This window comes from Hemicordylus capensis, chromosome 6, assembly GCF_027244095.1.
Source record: "Hemicordylus capensis ecotype Gifberg chromosome 6, rHemCap1.1.pri, whole genome shotgun sequence".
NCBI lineage: Eukaryota > Metazoa > Chordata > Lepidosauria > Squamata > Cordylidae > Hemicordylus > Hemicordylus capensis.
Genome location: NC_069662.1, coordinates 18,522,179 through 18,541,627, shown reverse-complemented (window position 1 = coordinate 18,541,627; position 19,449 = coordinate 18,522,179). Strand labels below are relative to the sequence as shown.

Genomic DNA, 19,449 nt, shown 5'->3' with positions numbered 1-19,449 from the left:
AGGCTGCTATTATGAAGGAAGAAGCTGCACTTGATAAAAGTATCCTAAGCTATTGTAGTAGACACATAATCCATATTGAATGCCTCCAAGGCCCCTGGCCCCATAAAATCTGGTACTTTATCGGCCATCACTGACCCCTCCCTAAGGAATGCAAGAGTCCTGTACCTGATTTCTGGTAGGTGACATTGAAAATATCATCATCCCGAACTTGGAAATTGTTTTCCACCATCTGTAGCACTTGTTCTGAATAGATGATTTGAGGAAAGCGGATCCCCTTATACTGGAAATATTCCTTGAACATCCTGGGCCCCGGCATATAATGGGAATGACTGGCAACAGGTGGCTGTAAGTCTGGGCTCAAATGAAGGTCTTCTGTGCTGGGAGATGTAGATGAATTCTCTACAAGGGGAAATTTAAAAAAAAAATTAGATGTGAGGTGAGGAGACAGATGAGAGCCAGTGTGGCTTAGCAGTGGTTAGAGCAGGTTATCTCAAGCTGCAGCCCTCCTGGGGATGTTGGCCTACAAGTCCTATCCTCCCTGACTATTGACCATTGTGAGGGGGGATGATAGGAGCTGAAGTCCAACAACAGGTGGAGGGCCTCAGTTTGAAACCCCTAGATCAAAGTGTTGGAGATAGACAAGAAACAAGGATTCGAACTCAAACCTCCCTGGTCCACACTCTGTCCACCTCCTCACACTGCCTCCCCTGTTGCTTAGCTTATTCTTCTTTTGCTCAGTAATGGAGCAGGGGACAAGGCAGCATGAGTAGGGCCAAAAATCCACATACACCCTGTACACCTAACCAACAGAAATCCTGCTCAGCCCTTTTGGGGGCTTAGGTGCTGTATGCACATTTTCAAGTTTCATAAGAACAACGAATGGGCCCTGCTGGATTGGACCCAAGTTCCATCTCACCCAGCATATTCTTTCCTATGAATGCTTCTAGGAAGCTTGCAAGAGGACCATGAAGATCTGCTCCTGCTGTTTGTTCCTAATATTCAGGGGTATGCTGCCTTTGAACTTTTATTTATATATTTATCATATTTCTATACCGCCTGATGTGTGTATCGCTAAGCAGTGTACATAATTTAAAATATAACAAACATTAAAGCAGAATTAAAAACCATGATTTTACAGAATAAAAACAATTTTATTGGAGGTCCTGCTTAGCTGTTGGCAAAAGCTATCTTATGTGAATTCAAGATTCATAAGATTATAAATCTGAGCTATCCCCTTATGAATTTGTTTAATCCTCTTTATAAAAATGCATCTAAGACAGTGGATTCCATAAGTTACATAGGCATATAGGAAGCTGCCTTCTACTGATTCAGACCATGGGTCCATCTAGTGCAATACTGTCCACACTGATTGGCAGCAGCTCTCCAACGTTCCAGGCAGGAGCCTTTCCCAGCCTGACCTGGAGATACCAGCCTTCTGCATGCAAAGCAGATGCTCGGCCACTGAGCTACAGCAGCATCCTTAGCTCATAGTTCATGTCGAACTGTGTGAAGCGGTACTTACTTTTTTTCCCTGTCTCAGCTCTGCTGCCCATCAGTTTCATTGGCTGGCTCACGCATTCTAGTCTTATGATAGAGAGAGAGAAAAAGGGCCCTCCGTCTAATCTCTGTTTAGTACCAATGAAGTGCTACACACTGCATTGGAGAAGCTTCTGAAGCCACCCGTGTCGTGTGTGACACCCTTTCCACCTCCTAATCAAAGTAAGAACCCTTTAAAGGGCAGTTTCCAGTCCCTTTCATCTGCATGTATGTCACATGGCTCAGATAAACCAGACACGCCAGTTGGACCTGACCCTACTACGCCTCCCTATGCTGTTATAAACAACATCTTAGTCGTGAATGGCTGCTTAGACTACAGCAGGATTTCTCAAACAGTGGTCAAGGCATACAATGCTTATGCATACTATCTGCATGAGTGACTTGATAGTGTGCCATGAGAAATTAACTACAGTAATTAAAGGCTCCTGTGAGCAGAACAACAACAAAATATTTATATACCGCTTTTCAACACAAGTTTCCAAAGCGGTTTTACAGAGAGAAATAGCAGATAAATAAGATGGATCCCTGTCCCCAAAGGGCTCACAATCTAGAAAGAAACATAAGACAGACACCAGCAACAGTCACTGGTGGTTCTGTGCTGGGGGTGGATGGGGCCAGTTACTCTCCCCCTGCGCAAGAAAGAGAATCACTATGTCCAAAAGATGCCTCTTTGCCCAGTTAGCAGAAAGCACCCATCTGCAGAGCAGGCTACCTGGAGGCGGGTCTCTGCCTTGGCCTTGCTTCCTTCCAATTCACTTCGGCCTATTCTGCTCATCATTTTGGATGAGGCTAGACGGTTCAACCGCTTTGGAATCAGCTGGATTGCCACTCCTTTGTAACATTTATATCCCACCCTTCATGCAAAGCCTTGGCTCACCAAACCCCCCCCCCCAAATGCCTGTAATGTTAAATCACTCAATAAAAACAATTAACTGCTAACCCCCAGCTAACTAGGCAAAAAGATGCCTTGTAGAGTGATGCCTTTCACTTAGCAGGGGAAGAGAAATTGTCCCTATTCACGTCAGCATAGCAACCCTCCAGTGGCTGCTGATGGTGTCTCCCATGTGTGAGGTTTAGACTGTGAGCTCTTTGGGTACAAGAAGCGCCCCCCTCCCCGCCCTTTTACCATGTAAACCACTTTAAGAACTCTTTTGTTGTTGTTGTTATTAAATATCTTTAATTACATCAGGGGCGTAACTATAATAGGGCAAGGGGAGACAGTTGTCTGGGGGCCCATTGCCTTGGGGGGCCCCCAGAGGCAAGTCACATGACTGACTCCCCCAGCCACGCACCTGCCCGGGCTTCCTTCAGTTGTATTCATCCTCCGAAATTGATGTGAGTGTTAAGACCTGGAGCTACCAGAACAGCATGTCTTTCTTTAGTACCATTAAATGACTTGCATCGTCCACAATTTACAAAACCTTAAAAAAATTAATTTAGAATGATGTTCTATTGTGGCACATAGGAGATATATATATATATATATGCTTTTTGTTACCACTATTCAGCCTCATTTAAGATTTCTTTACTTCATGAGCTGAGCTTCAGTGAGGGGGGGGGCATTTTAAAATCTTGTCTCTGATCCCACGCCAACCTTGCTACGCCCCTGAATTACATTTAATAACAACACTAACAACTATCAAAACAGAACAGCAGTATAAAAGCATGAAGTCAGCAAAACAAACCCACTAAATAGAAAGGTTTCCACCTGTTGCCAAAATGAATATATGCTCAGTGCCAAATTAGGGAAGTTATTCCACAGGCAGGGTGCCAATGCAAAGAAGGCTTTTTCTTTTATTTTCATGTAAATGTATACCATATTCCAACTATCAATACAATAACACAAATAGAAACATACAATAAATTAAATCCTATCAAATGTATATCCCAATGTATAGTTCCTTTTTCATCATCATCATCATCATTATTATTATTATTATTATTATTATTATTATTAATTCAATTTCTGGGAATAAATTACCTAAACTATTCCACCTCATTCATATATTTGTTTATTTATTTATTTATTAGACTTATATACCACCCTTCCAAAATGGCTCAGGGCAGTTCACAACATACACACACACACACACACACACACACACACACACACACACATATATACACTTACATATACATATATACACACACACTATAATTAAATAGCTTTACGCCTACAGATGCATCCATTATAAATTATAATTGCCTGTGTTTGCTATTTTTGGACTAAAGTAATCTATACATATCCCTTCCTTCAATTTTTAATCCCTCTACTAATCCATATTCCTACTCCATCCATCTAGTATGTCTGCTCCCCATTTTAATAAATACTGTTATTTTTACTAGATAAATTATTTCCTATAATTTCCTTAAATGTTCACATACTGTTTTCTCCTGACTTCCCATCATCTTCGCATCAGAGGAGGCCCTCTCATGAATTCCCACCTGCCATGATGGACTTGCCTCCTTCTAACTATGTGGAGAAATGCAGAATCTCTCCTTTGAGACAGCCAAATTCTTACTCTTTCACACTCTATAACAGGGGTAGCCAACTTGAAGCCATTGGCTGGGGATGATGGGAGTTGTAGTCCAACAACAGCTGGAAATGCTCAGATTGACACCCTACCCCACCCTCCCACCCCCACTCTATAAATTAACCTTTGGGGTATAAGAGTAAAGCTGTGACTTAGTTTTTCAATTCAGAACACAGAGCATACCAAAGTTATCCGACATTTGGAACACACTACTCTAACTACTGTGGATAGAAATAACTTTCTAAAAGAAATAGGTGCTAGAATGAACTGCAGCAGACTACCTTTAGATTTAATAACATGCAACAGAGAGCAATTGCCAACAGGGTAAGTTGTATTCATTTTCACAATAACTATAGGGTGGATCCTATGCTAGGGATCTTCACTGCAAAAGCTGCTGCTTCAGGGAGGCAATTTTAACGTTGACATAAGTTTTGGTTAGTATTCAAAAGTGTTAAATAAATAAAATAAAATAAAAACTGGGGAAAGGTAAAGGGAGAGCATTCTGCCCCTGTCCCAGAGATCTGGTCCCAATCTTACTAATATACACACACAGCAGCTCCTATAAATTTAAACTCAGCAAAAAGTAGAAAACCCTCCCCCCACATCCTCCATGTCACATTTGGACCTCACATGATCAGAATTATAACCATGATGAAATCATTCAATTGGAATTTTGATTATAAATGGGGTAGGCTGAATCCGGATTTGGACTCTGGTGGGCGGGAGAATAACAACATACTTCCTTGTTTATACAGTTATATAAATAAGGAAGTTATTTTATTAATTACATTGTTATTCTCCCGCCCACTGGAGCAATATACACGGTTCTCTTCCCCTCCCCATTTTATTCTTGCAACAACCCTGTGAGGCAGGCTGGGATGAGAGACAGTGACTGGCCCAAGGTCACTTAGTGAAACTCATGTTTCTCTTATCCTAGTTCCTAGTGTAGTGGTTAGGGTGTTGAACAAGGGCCAGGGAAACCCAAGTCCAAATCCCCATTCAGCCATGAAACTTACTAGGTGTTTCTAGACTAGCCACTTCTCTGTCAGCCTAACCCACCTCACAGGGTTGTTGTGAGAATAAATGTAACCATGTACACTGCTCCGGGCTCCTCAGAGAAAGAGTGGGATATAAATTTATAAATAAGCAAATGTACACCACATTGCCTTGATAAGTGGTTTCAGCAACATTTTTGTCCACTTTTGCTGACTTTTTTATCATTAGGAGTGAGTGGCCCATGGTACAACAGTGAATGTACCACTGAGAGACCTTAAAGGCCAAGTTAAAGGCAGATCATCCTGGAGAGAATCCATCTGTGTGGTCGGACACCGACTTGAAGGCACTTAATCAATCAATCCATCCATCAATCAATGGGGCACTGGCCCCCAATGAATTTCTCAGAGCCTCAAATCTCATGACCTCTTCCAGAAAGGAAGTGCAGCAGTGGAGGCATCTGCACAAAGCAAAGGAGGGAACTCCTAGCCTCACTTCACTCCCTGCTGCTTCCACCTTCATAGGTGCTCTATTATAGTATGAGAGACTTAAAAAAAACAAAACCATAATTATTCTTAGGGGATGTGATTGAGTTTAATTATCAAAAGGGGGGCCACAGGCCCGGGCTGTGGATCTTTTAAGTACCTAGCAACGCCCCTGTTCACAGGTCATTTACACTTACTTACTTAGGAATTAGTAAAACAAACAAACAAAAAACCATCACCACTATGCCTTGACTTTATTTCAGCCTTTTGATCAACTGCTGAACATCATAAACTGAGTGTCCTGAGACATGTATTTGTTTGTTTGTTTGTTTGTTTGATTTATATACCGCCCTTCCAAAAATGGCTCATGGCGGTTTACAATTAAAACAAGCCACTTAAACAATGAAAAGCTAAAACAAATTAAAAACAATATAACAACAATTAACAATTTAAAAACACTTTAAAACAGCAATTAAACAGTTACAGTAATTAAAAGCCCCAAAATCGGGTTAGAATTTAAAAACCCTGGAAAGCCAGGCCAAAAAAATACGTTTTAAGGGCTCTCCTGAAGGCTAATAAAGAATTCAAATTACGGATTTCCGCAGGGAGTGCATTCCACAGCCCCGGAGCAGCCATAGAGAAGGCCCGCCTCCGAGTCGCCACCAGACGAGCTGGTGGTAACTGGAGGCGGACCTCCTCAGATGACCTTAATGTGCGGTGGGGATCACGCAGAAGAAGGCGCTCTCTAAGGTAACTCGGGCCTAAGCCGTTCAGGGCTTTAAAGGTAATCACCAGCACTTTGTATTTTGCCCGGAAACATATCGGCAGCCAGTGCAGTTGTTTCAAAATAGGCGTAATATGGTCTCTCCAGGTTGCCCCAGCGACCAATCTGGCTACCGCATTCTGAACTAATTGAAGTTTTTGAACTACGTACAAAGGCAGACTCACATAGAGCGCATTGCAATAGTCAAGCCGGGAGGTTACCAGCTGGTGCACCACTGTTTTGAGGTCATCCTCTTCAAGGAATGGACGCAGCTGTCGAATCAGCCGAAGCTGATAGAAAGCACTCCTGGCCATGGCCTCCACCTGAGAAACCAGGCTGAGGCCTGGGTCCAGGAGTACTCCCAAGCTGCGCACCTGCTCCTTCTGGGGGAGTGTAACCCCATCCAGAACAGGGAGATCTAACTCACTCCTCAGATTCTGAGCCCCCACAATGAGCACCTCCGTCTTGCTTGGATTCAGCTTCAATTTGTTCTCCCTCATCCAGCCCATTACTGCCTGTAGGCAGGCATTTAAAGAGTGAGTGCCATTTCCTGAAGATGAAAAGGAGAAGTAGATTTGGGTGTCATCAGCATACTGATAACACCCAGCACCAAATCTCCTGATGACCTCACCCAGTGGTTTCATGTAGATATTAAAAAGCATTGGTGACAGAATGGAGCCCTGAGGGACTCCATATAACAGCTCCTGCTTTGAGGAGTGACTGTCACCAGGCTCCACCATCTGGGATCTACCTGAGAGATAGGAACGGAACCACTGCAAAGCAGTGCCCCCTATTCCCAACTCCCCCAGGCGACCCAGAAGGATACCATGGTCGATGGTATCGAACGCCGCCAAGAGATCCAAGAGGACCAACAGAGTCACACTCCCTCTGTCGATTCCCTGGTAAAGGTCATCCATCAGGCCGACCAAGGCTGTCTCAACCCCATAGCCCGTTCTAAAGCCAGTTTGAAATGGGTCTAGATAATCAGTTTCCTCCAAAACCGCCTGGAGCTGGTTAGCCACCACCCTCTCGATTACCTTGCCCAGCCAGGGGAGATTGGAGATTGGCCTATAACTATCCATCGCTGAGGGGTCCAGGGTAGGCTTCTTAAGAAGAGGTCTAACTATTGCCTCCTTCAAACAAGGAGGCACCCTACCCTCCCCCAGCAATGCATTTATGATATTAACTAGGCCATCTCCAACAATCTCTCCACTAGATCAAAGCAGCCAGGTTGGGCAAGGATCCAGAGAACAAGTGGTAGGCCGTACCGCTCCAAGCACCTTGTCCACGTCATCAGGAGTCACAGATTGAAACTGATCCAACCTAACACTGCAAGAGGGATTGCTGGATACCTCCCCCACAGACCCTGCAGAAATAGTGGAGTCCAAGTCGGCCCGAATACAGGAGATTTTATTCGCAAAGAACCCACTAAAGGCGTCACAGCAGTATTAATTAAATAATTTTTATTTATTTATTTATTTATTCATTCATTTGATGTCTATACCGCCCTTCCAAAAATGGCTCAGGGCGGTTTACAAAGAAATAACAAATAAATAAGATAAATAAAATGGACCCCTGTCCCCAAAGGGCTCACAATCTAAAAAGAAACATAAGATAAACACCAGCAACAGTCACTGGAAGTACTGTGCTGGGGGTGGATAGAGCCAGTTACTCTCCCCCTGCTAAATAAAGAGAATCACCACGTTAAAAGGTGCCTCTTTGCCAAGTTAGCAGGGTTAGCAAGTTAGCAGCAACTAAAGTTAGCTAAGTTAGCAAGTTAGCAGCAATTAAAATTTCACCTACAGAGGAGGCTGTTGAGGTGAGGGTCTCGTCTCACTGTAGTATCTGGGGATATACAGTGAAATATCTTTTCACTGTCCCTTTCAGTACTGCCTAGTATAGTACAATCCAGCATATCTTCTCCCCCTCTTTCAAACTCTCGCTTTTGGAGCTGGCTCACTCCTTTATGCACCAGGAGGTACACATACTTCCAGGGGCTTAACTATAATAGGGCAAGGGGAGATAGTTGTCTGGGGGCCCACTGCCTTGGGGGGGGGCAAGGAAAGTCACATGACTGACTCCCCCAGCTGCGCACCCGCCCAGGCTTCCTTCAGTTGTATTCATCCTCCGAACTTGATGTGAGTGTTGAGACCTGGAGCTACCAGAACAGCATGTCTTTCTCTAGTACCATTAAATGGCTTGCATCGTCCACAATTTACAAAACCATTTTTAAAAATAATTTAGGATGATGTTCTATTGTGGCACATAGGTTATATAATTTTTACTATGCTTTTTGTTACCACTTTTCAGCCTCATTTAAGATTTCTTTACCTCATGAGCTGAGCTTCAGTGAGGGGGGGCATTTTAAAATCTTGTCTCTGGGCCCACTCCAACCTTGCTACACCCCTGCATACTTCCCTGTGCGGGAAGTCCATTTTTGTGTATATTGTAATGAATGACAATATTACTATTGTTAAAATCAATAAAAATTGAATTTGGGGGGGGGAAGTGCAGGGTGAAGGAGGGAGGTTTCTGGGGTATGGGGAAAGGGTCCTCTTCCCTTCCCCTCTCCTTATATAGGGAGTTTTTAACCTCATGACACAGATTCCTTTTCACCTTTAGGCAGGGCTGTCCCTAAGGAGCGCAGGGCTGGGGGTAAATCAGCATGTGGTGGGGGGAGCCTTAACAGTTCAATCTAATATGCATAATATGTAAAACACAGACACAGACATACACAGTTGCATTCCAAACTTTAATTCCAAAAATGAATTGTCTTACAATAAAAATCCCAATTGAAGGAAGACACTTGGATTCCCAACACTTAAGTCAAAGTTGGATGGTGGCCACTGAGTGTATGGTTATAGTTAAACAATCTATTATATATGTGGAAAATATATATAATTTGTGGGAAATGCAGTCATACTACTTAATGACCTACAGATACCAAATTTTGCATGAACAATCCTGCCACTGAAATTAGCTGAATGCACTACTATTTACACTTTTACACAAGAATATGCTAGGGAGAAGGTTTAACTGTCATTTTGCTTGTATTTTTTAAAGAAGAAATGCTTAAGGTAACTATCATATTTTAACTGTCATTGTTCTTAACAGATGTTCACCACTCAATAATCAGATCAGTGATTCCAAAACCACATCATGCCCCAAAGAAGCAGATCTTTCTCAGATTCACATTTACCATATATGGTCATTATTCAATAAAATGAAAAACATGTGACGTTGAATCCTACAAATTTCAAACTGTTCTTTTACTTCCCTTTTGCAAGCACATTAATTTAAAAAACTATTACCTATATTTAAATCCTCTATCAGTGCAATCTACACAAAATGACTTTGCCCAATCAACAACAGGCCTCACCTACTAGTTGAATATATTGGTCAGAAACTCAGATATCATAGTTGTTCTTGTCACCTCAAATGGCGCAGTGGGGAAATGGTGCTATATCAGGCAGCAGCAATACAGAAAGATGGTGAGAAGCTGAACTATATTGGGCAGCAGCGATATAGGGAGATGGTGAGGAGTTGAAATCTACTTGACAGCACACTTTACCTTTTACCTGTCTTTAAAACTGACAGTAAAACACTTTGTGAAGCATAGAAGTGTATTGCTTTGCTTCTGCCACAAAAGCAGGAAAACCATGAAGAAAAATGAGCACAATTCAGCAAAACTTGTACACTTTGTGCACTGAAATTCTTTGTGTTTACCATTTTTGTTTAACAGACAAGAATATCAAACCACAGCTTGATCCTGTTGCTTCCCTCCCCCTTCCCCCTAGCTCTTCTTCAATCCGTCCCTCTTGCCTCATCCTTGAAAGTTAACTGCAACTTAACAACATCAACCCCTGCTCCTTGCTTCATCCCACCAAAGGTGGTATTTTATTTTCCTTTTAAACAGTCTTTTAATGGGCATCAAGGCAATATGTGTAGCACTGCAGCAGCTCAAAGCAACTGGTCTGCAACAACTAGTGCAGCCAATATTCTTTCAAATTAAAGAAAATGGCACAGAAGCAGCAGGTGGGGGGCAGGGGGCGATGCCTGTGTGTGAGCGATCATGAAAAGCATTGGGAACAAGAAAAAAGGGGGGGGGTTGTGTGGACATTTTTGTACCTCAAACTAGCAGTTCTGCTGCACTAATAATCTATTATAATTATTATAATTATTAATTCATGAGTTATGTTAGTGTTATAACCAGATAGTGCTCCTGATCATCAGACCATTCAGCTGTCTGCGTTGTCTTATTGGAATTAGCAGTGAGAGGGAAACTTTGTTTGAGTGAATCTTGAGATATTGAAAGTAGTCAAGTCACATTGATTTTAGATTATCGCTTTGCTCCCGTGCTGCATGGCTGGCTGGTGCTTGTGTCACCTGGGCGCTTTCCAGACTAGCTGCTCAGCAGCAGCAAAATGCCTCCGTTCAGGCAAGTCGCATTCGAAACGTAAACAGCAGGGGGAGCTGTTTATGTTTCTCACAACAACTAACAACCCACAAAACAGCAACTTTTTCACGCCGGATATACGACGTCCTAGCTCTATATTGCAGCGATTAAATTTGAAACAAGGCATTGGAAATGTGAACGGTACCCTGCTGTCCAGGGGCGGAGCCACCATTGAGCCAACGGGTTCAAAGAACCTGGGCTGGTGACCAATCAGGAGCCACGAGAGCGGCCCCAACACGCCCCCCGTGTCTGACGTCAGACGCGGGGGGCGGTAGTTTAGCTCCCAAGCGAGGGCTGCGCAGCCCCTTCGGGAACTAAACTAAGGCTGGTGCTCCGTTTGCAGCACCAGCCAGGAGCAGCTCTTCCCTGTTAGCGCCAGCCTAACTAGCTCCTGAAGGGGCTGCGCAACCCCTTCAGGAGCTAAGACTGGTGCTGCGTTCGCAACACAGCCCAGGAGCGGCTCTTCCAGGGAAGAGCCACTCCTGGGCTGTGCTGCGAAAGCAGCACCAGCCTTCTTCTAACTGCCAAAGGGGCCGCACGGCCCCTTCAGCAGTTACAACTGAACTGAGTCCCGAACGGAGCCTCAAGGCTCAGTTCAGGAGCCAGGCCACGCCCCCCGCATCTGACATCAGATGCAGGGGCGTGGCTATCCCCTGCATCTGGCGTCAGATGCGGGGGCATGGCTATCCCCTGCGTCTGATGTCAGACGTGGGGCTATCGGGGCACCCACCGCGGCTGCACACGGGCCACTGGCAGGCTAGCTACGCCCCTGCTGCTGTCCACGTAGGGACTGTGGTGTCACACCGCAGGAAGTGTGGAAGTACACTTCCGAGATATATCCTGACCCTGGGTCTGGTCTGGAAAGCACCCTGGGCTTGTTTGCACGCAGGCGTGCTTCCTGCTATGGCTAGGAGGGTGGGAGAGTGACTTAGGCTGCTCCACCACCTTCTCTCACTGTCGCCCCTCACTCCAGCCCAGCAAGGCAACTGGGCTTACTACAGCCGCCACTGCAGTGGAGCCAGAGGAGGCGTTGATTTTCATTTTTAAAGCAAAGAGGCAGCCTGCAGGCAGAGAAAACAGCTGTCGCCTCCTCCTCCTGCTGGTTTCTGCAGCCCCTTCTGCACTGCAGTATTGCAGCCCCTTCTGCACTGCAGCCCCTTCTGCACTGCAGTATTGTGTTGGGCAGGGAGAAGGCTCGTAGCCAGCCTCAAAGTCTTGGGTGGAGATTGAAAAAGTCGGGGGGGGCAGGTTATATGGTCTTTCAAAAACAATTTGCAGCCTGGGGTAAATGTTGGAGGTGTCAATTACAGCTCATTGCACCCTGTCATTACAACCCTCCCAGGGCAGTCTCTATGGACTGCCTTGAGTCTATCTCTGTGGATGGCCCGGTGGTGGGGCGTGTGGGATGGTCAGATGGAACACCCAACCAACCAAGTTTGTCCAACCCAACAAACACCCAACTTCCAACAACGAGGCTCTTTACACCAGATATCCTTCATGGATGCAACAGGAGATCGAAGATATACCGTTAGAGCAGCATACTCCAGGGATTTGATTAGTAGTTACGCAGGTTCATGCCTGATGCAATTTGTTAACAGGCTTGGCATGTTTATTCTAAATGGGGCATGCAATTTGTTAACAGGCTTGATATATTTATTCTGAATTGGATGGTGATTTGACTGGGGAGTTCACATACTGGGGAGGGAGGAGAGCTAGCACAATTGACTACTTTGTAGCCTCTAGAAATTTGATAGATTATATACTACAGCTGAAAGTTGACCTCGGGTGTAAAGTTACCATAGGCCCTTGACTCTGTACATGAGATTCCCAGGCTGTAACATTTACATTCCGGAGGAACCCCACCCTTGCTGATGCTGACACCATCTCCCATACTTGCATCAGATGGACCTGCAAGACTGCCAAATGCTTGAGTGATCTTCTTGAGTCAGAAGAACTGTTGCACCTTAGATCTAATATTTTAATGGCCTGTTCTGTGAATGAAATTCTAGATCATTATCAACCACCCTGAGCCATTTTTGGAAGAGCGGTATATAGATCAAATAAATAAATAAATAAAATGCTGATCCAACAACTGCAGGGCCCTCTTACCACTGAGAGCCATCTGAGTGCCCTATCTAAAAATAACAAACCTAGAACTTGGTTCGACCATGAATGTGTTCTAGCTAGAAAATAGCTCCTTAAAGAATTTAATTTATTTAGAGCAGGGGACCTATTAGCATCTTCTCAATCTGTGACAGCCCTGAAAAGAACTGTATAAAAATCTGATTCGCCATGAGAAAAAACTGTCAGTGGAAGAGTCCTGGCAGCTGCTGATACAGGCTTCAAGACAAAAAAAAAAAAATCCTAGATTTTGGTCACTAGTCAGAGGGATAAGCAGCTACAAATCAGTCCAAGATTATTACTTGATTCCACCTGGAATATGGGGATCCCATTTTCATGCCCACTTTTTGGCTCCCCTGGATTATTCCTATATGACTGATGACGTGGACCTTTTCATCCCAGAATGGCCCCCAGATACTCTTGGGGAGAGTAATGAACTGGTTGGGCAACAAAGTTCTGGGAAGGTGCCTGGTGGGGATTTTATTTTCATTGAATTGATAAAGTCTAATCTGGCATGATGGGCACTGGGCTCCTGTACTAGCATCACTTTTTACATATATTAATCAAACTATGTGTATACCTCATGACTGCGGCATATCTATAATTATCTAGATCTTTAAGAAAAGTAACAAGACTGGCCCAGCTAACTATAGGCCGATTAACCTCCTTCCTATAACTGGCAAACTTTACGCTAGACTCCTATATTGGAAGCTCCCTGATTGGTTCAACCAAGAAAGTATACTGGCAGGGGAGCAGGCTGGTTTCAGAGCGGGACGGTCCACTTTAGATCAGGGTTTGGTCCTGAGACATATAATAAATAAGAACAAGAACAAGCCACTGCATGCCACTTTTGTTGATTTTAAGGCACTTAGATCACATTCCTTGTGAGAAACTGTGGGAGAAATGATCAAATTCTTCAATTGACTGAAGGTTGCTTATGCTAATAAAAAACCTCTATAGGGGCTGGCACCTAAGAGTGTGCTGCAACCCTCAGGGTCATTTAACAAGCCCCATTAATGCAGAGAGGGGAGTCTGCCAGGGCTGTATATTAGCCACACTACTGTTTAATTACTATATTATATATCTATAATTTTTATCATATGGATTTTAAATGTGTTCTATTTTATGTTTTAATTCTGTATACCATCTAAAGATTTTTATACCAGGCGGTATATAAATTCAACAAACAAACAAACAAACATGACATGGTGGACAGACTCTCTAATCTGGACTTTCACCCACCAAAACTGGGCAACAGACATCTAGCTGGGCAACAGACATCTTTATGCAGATGATGCCATCCTGCCGACTACTGTAATGAACATTTGCTTTCCATCAATTACCAGAAGACAAAGGTCTTAAGGTTCGCCAGGAAACCCACTATGCATAAATGGCAAATTAATGGAGATAGTGTAGTACAGAAAACAAAATATAAATACCAACTCCATTGTAACAAATGCACAGAGATCAACCACTGCAATTTTGAGATTTTTCTTCTCCTCAGTGGGTAGATATGTTCCTGCTGCCATTAACGTTTTTCAAACTAAGGTAATTCCAGAGCTTCTTTATGGCTCCAGATCTGGACATATAGTGACTTTCGACCACTTGAGAAGGTCCAATCTAAATTTCTTAAGGCTATTTTTTCACACACACACACACACACACACACACACACACACACACACACACACACACACACATATATCCTGGTTGTGTGTCTAATACAAAATTGTGTCTGGAAGTGGGCCTGTTCAGTTTGGAGACCTGTGCCTAGACCAATATCTTCGACTTCTTGCTGAAGTGGATCTATTTTCCTTCTGGCCTAGCTCCCTTAATTTTTAAGGATAAGAACAGCCCTGCTGGATCACGCTGAAGGCCCATCTAGTCCAGCATCCTGTTTCACACAGTGGCCCACCAGATGCCACTGGAAGCCTATAGGCAGGAGTTGAGGGCATGCCCTCTCTCCTACTGTTACTCCCCTGCAACTGGTATTCAGAGGCATCTTGTGATGAAATATCCCTCTGATTGGATGCATCTAATCACACAAAAATTAAAATTATTTGGGTTATCAATGGAATATCTGCTTCCTCTTGGCTATGATAACACCAAGGTGATCCTCAAGGAGTGTATTATTGATATAGAACACCAAGTTGATCTAAGTTGGGCATTAAGCTACACAAGGTTTGGAGCTGTTAAAAACCAGCCAAATATTTGTATAACCTGACATACCCAAAGCATAGAAGAGCCCTGACATTGGCTCAGCTGGATGTGCTGCCCTCTGTGGTAATGGACGGTAGGTTCGAGAGAATCCTCTGTCTGGAGGGATTGTGCCCCTGTGGAAATGGGGATGTCAAGACAGTTGGCCACCTGCTCCTCTACTGTTATTTTTATTGTGATCTATGTTTTAGATATATTACCCCTTTTTGTTTTAAGATATCCAAATAGCTCTGATGAGCTATTAAATTCACTTCTTTCTGACATTCACGCCAATGTTTCACAGCAGGTAGCCTGGTTTTGTACGGCTGCAATTAAGATATGCACATGGTGTGTTAATTTTAGGTTTTTAAGCTGTTTCATCTTATATTATTCTACTCTTATGTAATAGCCTCTGTATATATATTCTTATATATCTGTATTAATATTTACCCTTAAGGTTCTTTTAATCTGGGTCTGAGTTGCAATCTGTTTATCTGATCAAAGATCATAATAAACTGAACTGAACAAGCACCCAACAAAGTTTGGGACAGTGAAGTGAACTGCTGCCCCTCTCATTGGCGCTCTTACCGCTGGTCTTCAGGGTTGAGGTCCAGGGCCTCCACTGCTCCCGGGGCCCCCCAAATCCTCTTTAGTCTGTCCTGGGTGGTGTGGCTGCTTGGCCAAGCATGATGATGTTTAATTTGCAAGGGAGGGGGACCCTCCAAAGGCCTTTAGGTGCAGGCTCCAAAATTACCTAGGTGCAACTCTGCCTGCTGCTACTAAAGCTGCAGTGACTGCAGCAAGCAGCACAGCAGTGAGCGAGGCAGGTTATTCAGACTCAACTTAGAGGCTCCGTCAGCCATGTGTTCGCCCACTGGTGTGGGGCCATTCCCAGTGTGTGGCTCAGGACGACCGTCACCATCGCCCCACGCTAAGGACAGCTCTGCCTCTAGGATATTGTGAACTGTTAGGGGCTCAAGCAGGCCAATTCCCTCCCTCATTCCACTTCCTTTTTGGGATGTCTTTGTTGGGCCATTTGGGGTTTTTTGTTTTTTAAGTATATATATGTGTGCCACGTACAACCTAAGTCACTCATTCATATATATATGGCTTAGGTTGTACGTGGCAAGCCCCGTCCAATCAGCAGGCTTCCCCAATGGTGAAAATTCTGTGCTGTGGCAATTCTCTGAAATAAACAGAGAAAAAGAAAGAAAGAAAGAAAGAAAGAAAGAAAGAAAGAAAGAAAGAAAGAAAGAAAGAAAGAAAGAAGGGAGAGGGGAAGGGAGAAAGAAAGTAAGGTGGAGCAGCAGGAGCAGGGCTCAGGTGAGGGTGGGGAGGTCTCTGGGGTGAGGGGGCTGTGGTGGAAGGCAAGAGGAACAAACAAGTGCAGAGAGACCTGAAATGAGCCAAAAACGGCCCGACCTACCATTTGGGCAGCAGGAGGGCCCACAGAAGGAGCTTTTCCTGCCTCTGTCACCATCCTGGATGTCAGGGGGCCACTTAAGCAGGGGGGAGGAGGTGAGCAGAGGGCTGGATTGGCCGGTGGGAGTTACAGGCAGGGAGAACTAGCATGCAGATGCTCTGCACTGGCCTGGCTAGTTTCTTTTAATGTACAAAGAAAAATACTTCTTTGGATCTGGGTTGTCCCCTGAATTGCAGATACCACTACCTTAATTGTGGCCGGTGGCTTTGTATCCCCTTCAAACTGATATGTACAGGACCACCTGAGTTTGATGTTAGAGGGAATAATTAGTAGTAGCCATAATAGACTTCCAATACCACTGATCCTGTATGCCCTTGGTTGAAGGTTGACTTTCTCTTGTTATGGATTTAGGGATTTGCACAAAGTTCCTATGGGGGAAAAGAGCAGGTTTTTCAACACAGAGCAATCTACCTCTCCAATTATCAACTGCAACACATCTGAAGCAACCAAGCAACACTAACACTGTCTTCTGAATGCTGCTCCCTGGAGAAATTAGGAGCTAACTTTACAGTAGTCAAAATAAACACACAACTCTATTTTTGTCTTTCCAGCTCCCAAGCATAGGATTCGGTAACATTTCCTGGACTTGCCTGCTTGAAGAACAAGGTCATTTAACTCAAGGAGCCAGTGAGATATTTGGGTTTGGGGGTTTTTGCATCCATATTCGAGCCTATGTAGCCCCAGAGACCAAACTGGATCAAGGTTAACTCCCTTTCACCAAGCAGCCAGTGAAACACAAGTACCCCTGGTAGTGGATTAAAGCTCTCCTTGTTGCACAGTGTGCCATCACAACATTTTCCCCCATTCCCCCCTCTATTAAAACCACACCTCCAATTCCTTCCTTCCTTCAAAACATTTCCCTCTTCTTCCCTTTGCTATTAAGAGAAGGATTGAAAAAACAGTGTGGTGCCATTTAACTTTTCTTTCTCTGTGGGTCATCAGTGGGGGTTGCTGGATGTTCTGCTCTGCCATCCTTGAAAACTGACCCACAATCTGCTACCGGAAGTGGCCTGTGTCACCCGACATTATAGCTGGGTGTGTTAAAGCACCACCCAATATCCTAAAAATCGGGGTCACAGATTTTCTCCTAGTACTCATACCAGGTGCAATTAGTACTCATACCAGGTGCAATTACACAGATGATAAAGGGCTCCTAATTTAAGAGATTATACTTTAGTTGGCAATGTGCTAATTTCCCTTATTAAAATATCTATCCATCCTCATGCATGTTGTCCTTCTTTGTAGGCTATTTGGGATTCTTTCTTTCTTTCTTTCTATCCATCCATCTATCCCATTCTATGTATCCTATTTCTCTTGTTTGCTTTCTCTTATTTTCTCCTTCCTCATTTTTCTATTTCCTCCTCTCTCTCTCTCTAATTCCCCCCTCCCCTTATTTTCCTTATTCTTTTGATTTCTGTTCATTATTTTGCATCCTTTCTTCTTTCTTATCCTTTACTCACTCTCTCCACACTCCTTTCTGCTCTATGACTTTCCATGCCCCATAGCCTTCTTATCCATTCCTTTAGAAACAAGCAAGGAGACCAAGCAGGATTGCCATCAGCAATGCCACCAGTGTGCCTCTTGAAGCCAGTTCTCACACGACCTTATCCCTGACACACACAAATTCCTTGCAGCTTGCCACATGCATACCCATATTCAATCAGTTCCCTCTCCTCAAGCACACTCTGGCTTTAACCAAGCCTTTCCCACTTCCTTCAGGTACGCACCTGTCTGATCTCTTCACTGGGACAACAGTGCTTCTTCACAATCCGTTCCAAGGGCAAAGGGATCTTTCCTTAATGCTCCTCGTCTCAAGTGCTCTCCGGGCAGCCGTCCCCCATCACCCACACCTGCTCATCACAGCTCCACTTACCTGGATTGCATACAACTGTTCCTCCAGTTGATCCCTAGAGTTGTCACCATGCCAAGATTATCCCTAGGGATAGCTGACTCACTCAGATGGGTGTTGCATTTCACTGCTGCTGCAGGGTGTGGGCATGTTGGCATCTTGGAAAGAGATCTGAAAGCTTCCCACACCAGACAGATGGACAGGCAGAGCACACAGGAACCCTAGCTGCATTTCTACACTCCAGAATACAGCTGCGGGGAACTGGATAGGCACAGTTTTTGGACTGAAGTAAATGAGCTATTGTTATTGTAAATTGTTTGTTAAATGGGAACAAGAGGATCTGTTCTTTCCTGCAGGATAAATTCTGGATGATTCCCAATAATGCAGGAGCTCAGCAGATTCTGTTACTTTCTCTGGATAAAGGTTTTAGCGTAAAGTCTGGGATAAAGCCTGGTCTCACTGGGGAAAATCCAGAGCCCCTTTTGATTGCAATTACAGAACTGCCTTTTCAGGGGCAGCCCTTCCATGAGGCGAGGCGAGCCCACCACCTCAGGCAGCAGGTGACTGGGGCACCAGTGAAGCAGCAAGATGCCCTCCTTCCCTCCACTTTAAAGGAAAAGGAAAAGAGAGAGAGGAGGATGCACTCAAGGAAAACAACACTTGGTGCCCTGCCTCAGGTGCACAGGTCTTGAGCAGTGTTTCCTGTAACAGGGATTCCCAGATGTTGTTGACTACAATGCCCAGCATCCCTAGCTGAAATGGTTTTTGGCTGGGGATTATGAGAATTGTAGTCAACAACATTTGGGAATCCCTGTTACACGGAGCACTGTCCTTCAGCCACCACTTCTGTCTTTGATATAAATCTAGTCAATTCTGATTACTATGTGGCCAGAGCCACGTAAATCCAGAGTCAGTCTGGATCACATGTGAACAAGCCCAATCCTGGTCTTAACTCCACCCCTACATTTTAGAAACATGCATTCTAGTAACCAGGTTTGGTATAGACAATTGT

At 44.2% G+C, this 19,449-nt stretch overlaps 1 protein-coding gene across 20 annotated transcripts in view; it reads right to left on the bottom strand.

Moving 5' to 3' along the window:
- The window catches only part of LOC128330521 (sulfotransferase 2B1-like), a 59,016-nt gene that overhangs the window by 22,683 nt on the left and 16,884 nt on the right, over positions 1-19,449 (bottom strand). For 5 of the 20 annotated variants that reach the window (XM_053263567.1, XM_053263563.1, XM_053263564.1 and 2 more), the window contains one exon: positions 166-399. In XM_053263567.1, coding sequence (XP_053119542.1) covers positions 166-316 — 151 coding nt within the window. In that variant the 5' untranslated portion in view covers positions 317-399. The other 15 variants (XM_053263559.1, XM_053263560.1, XM_053263558.1 and 12 more) reach the window with 12 other exon arrangements.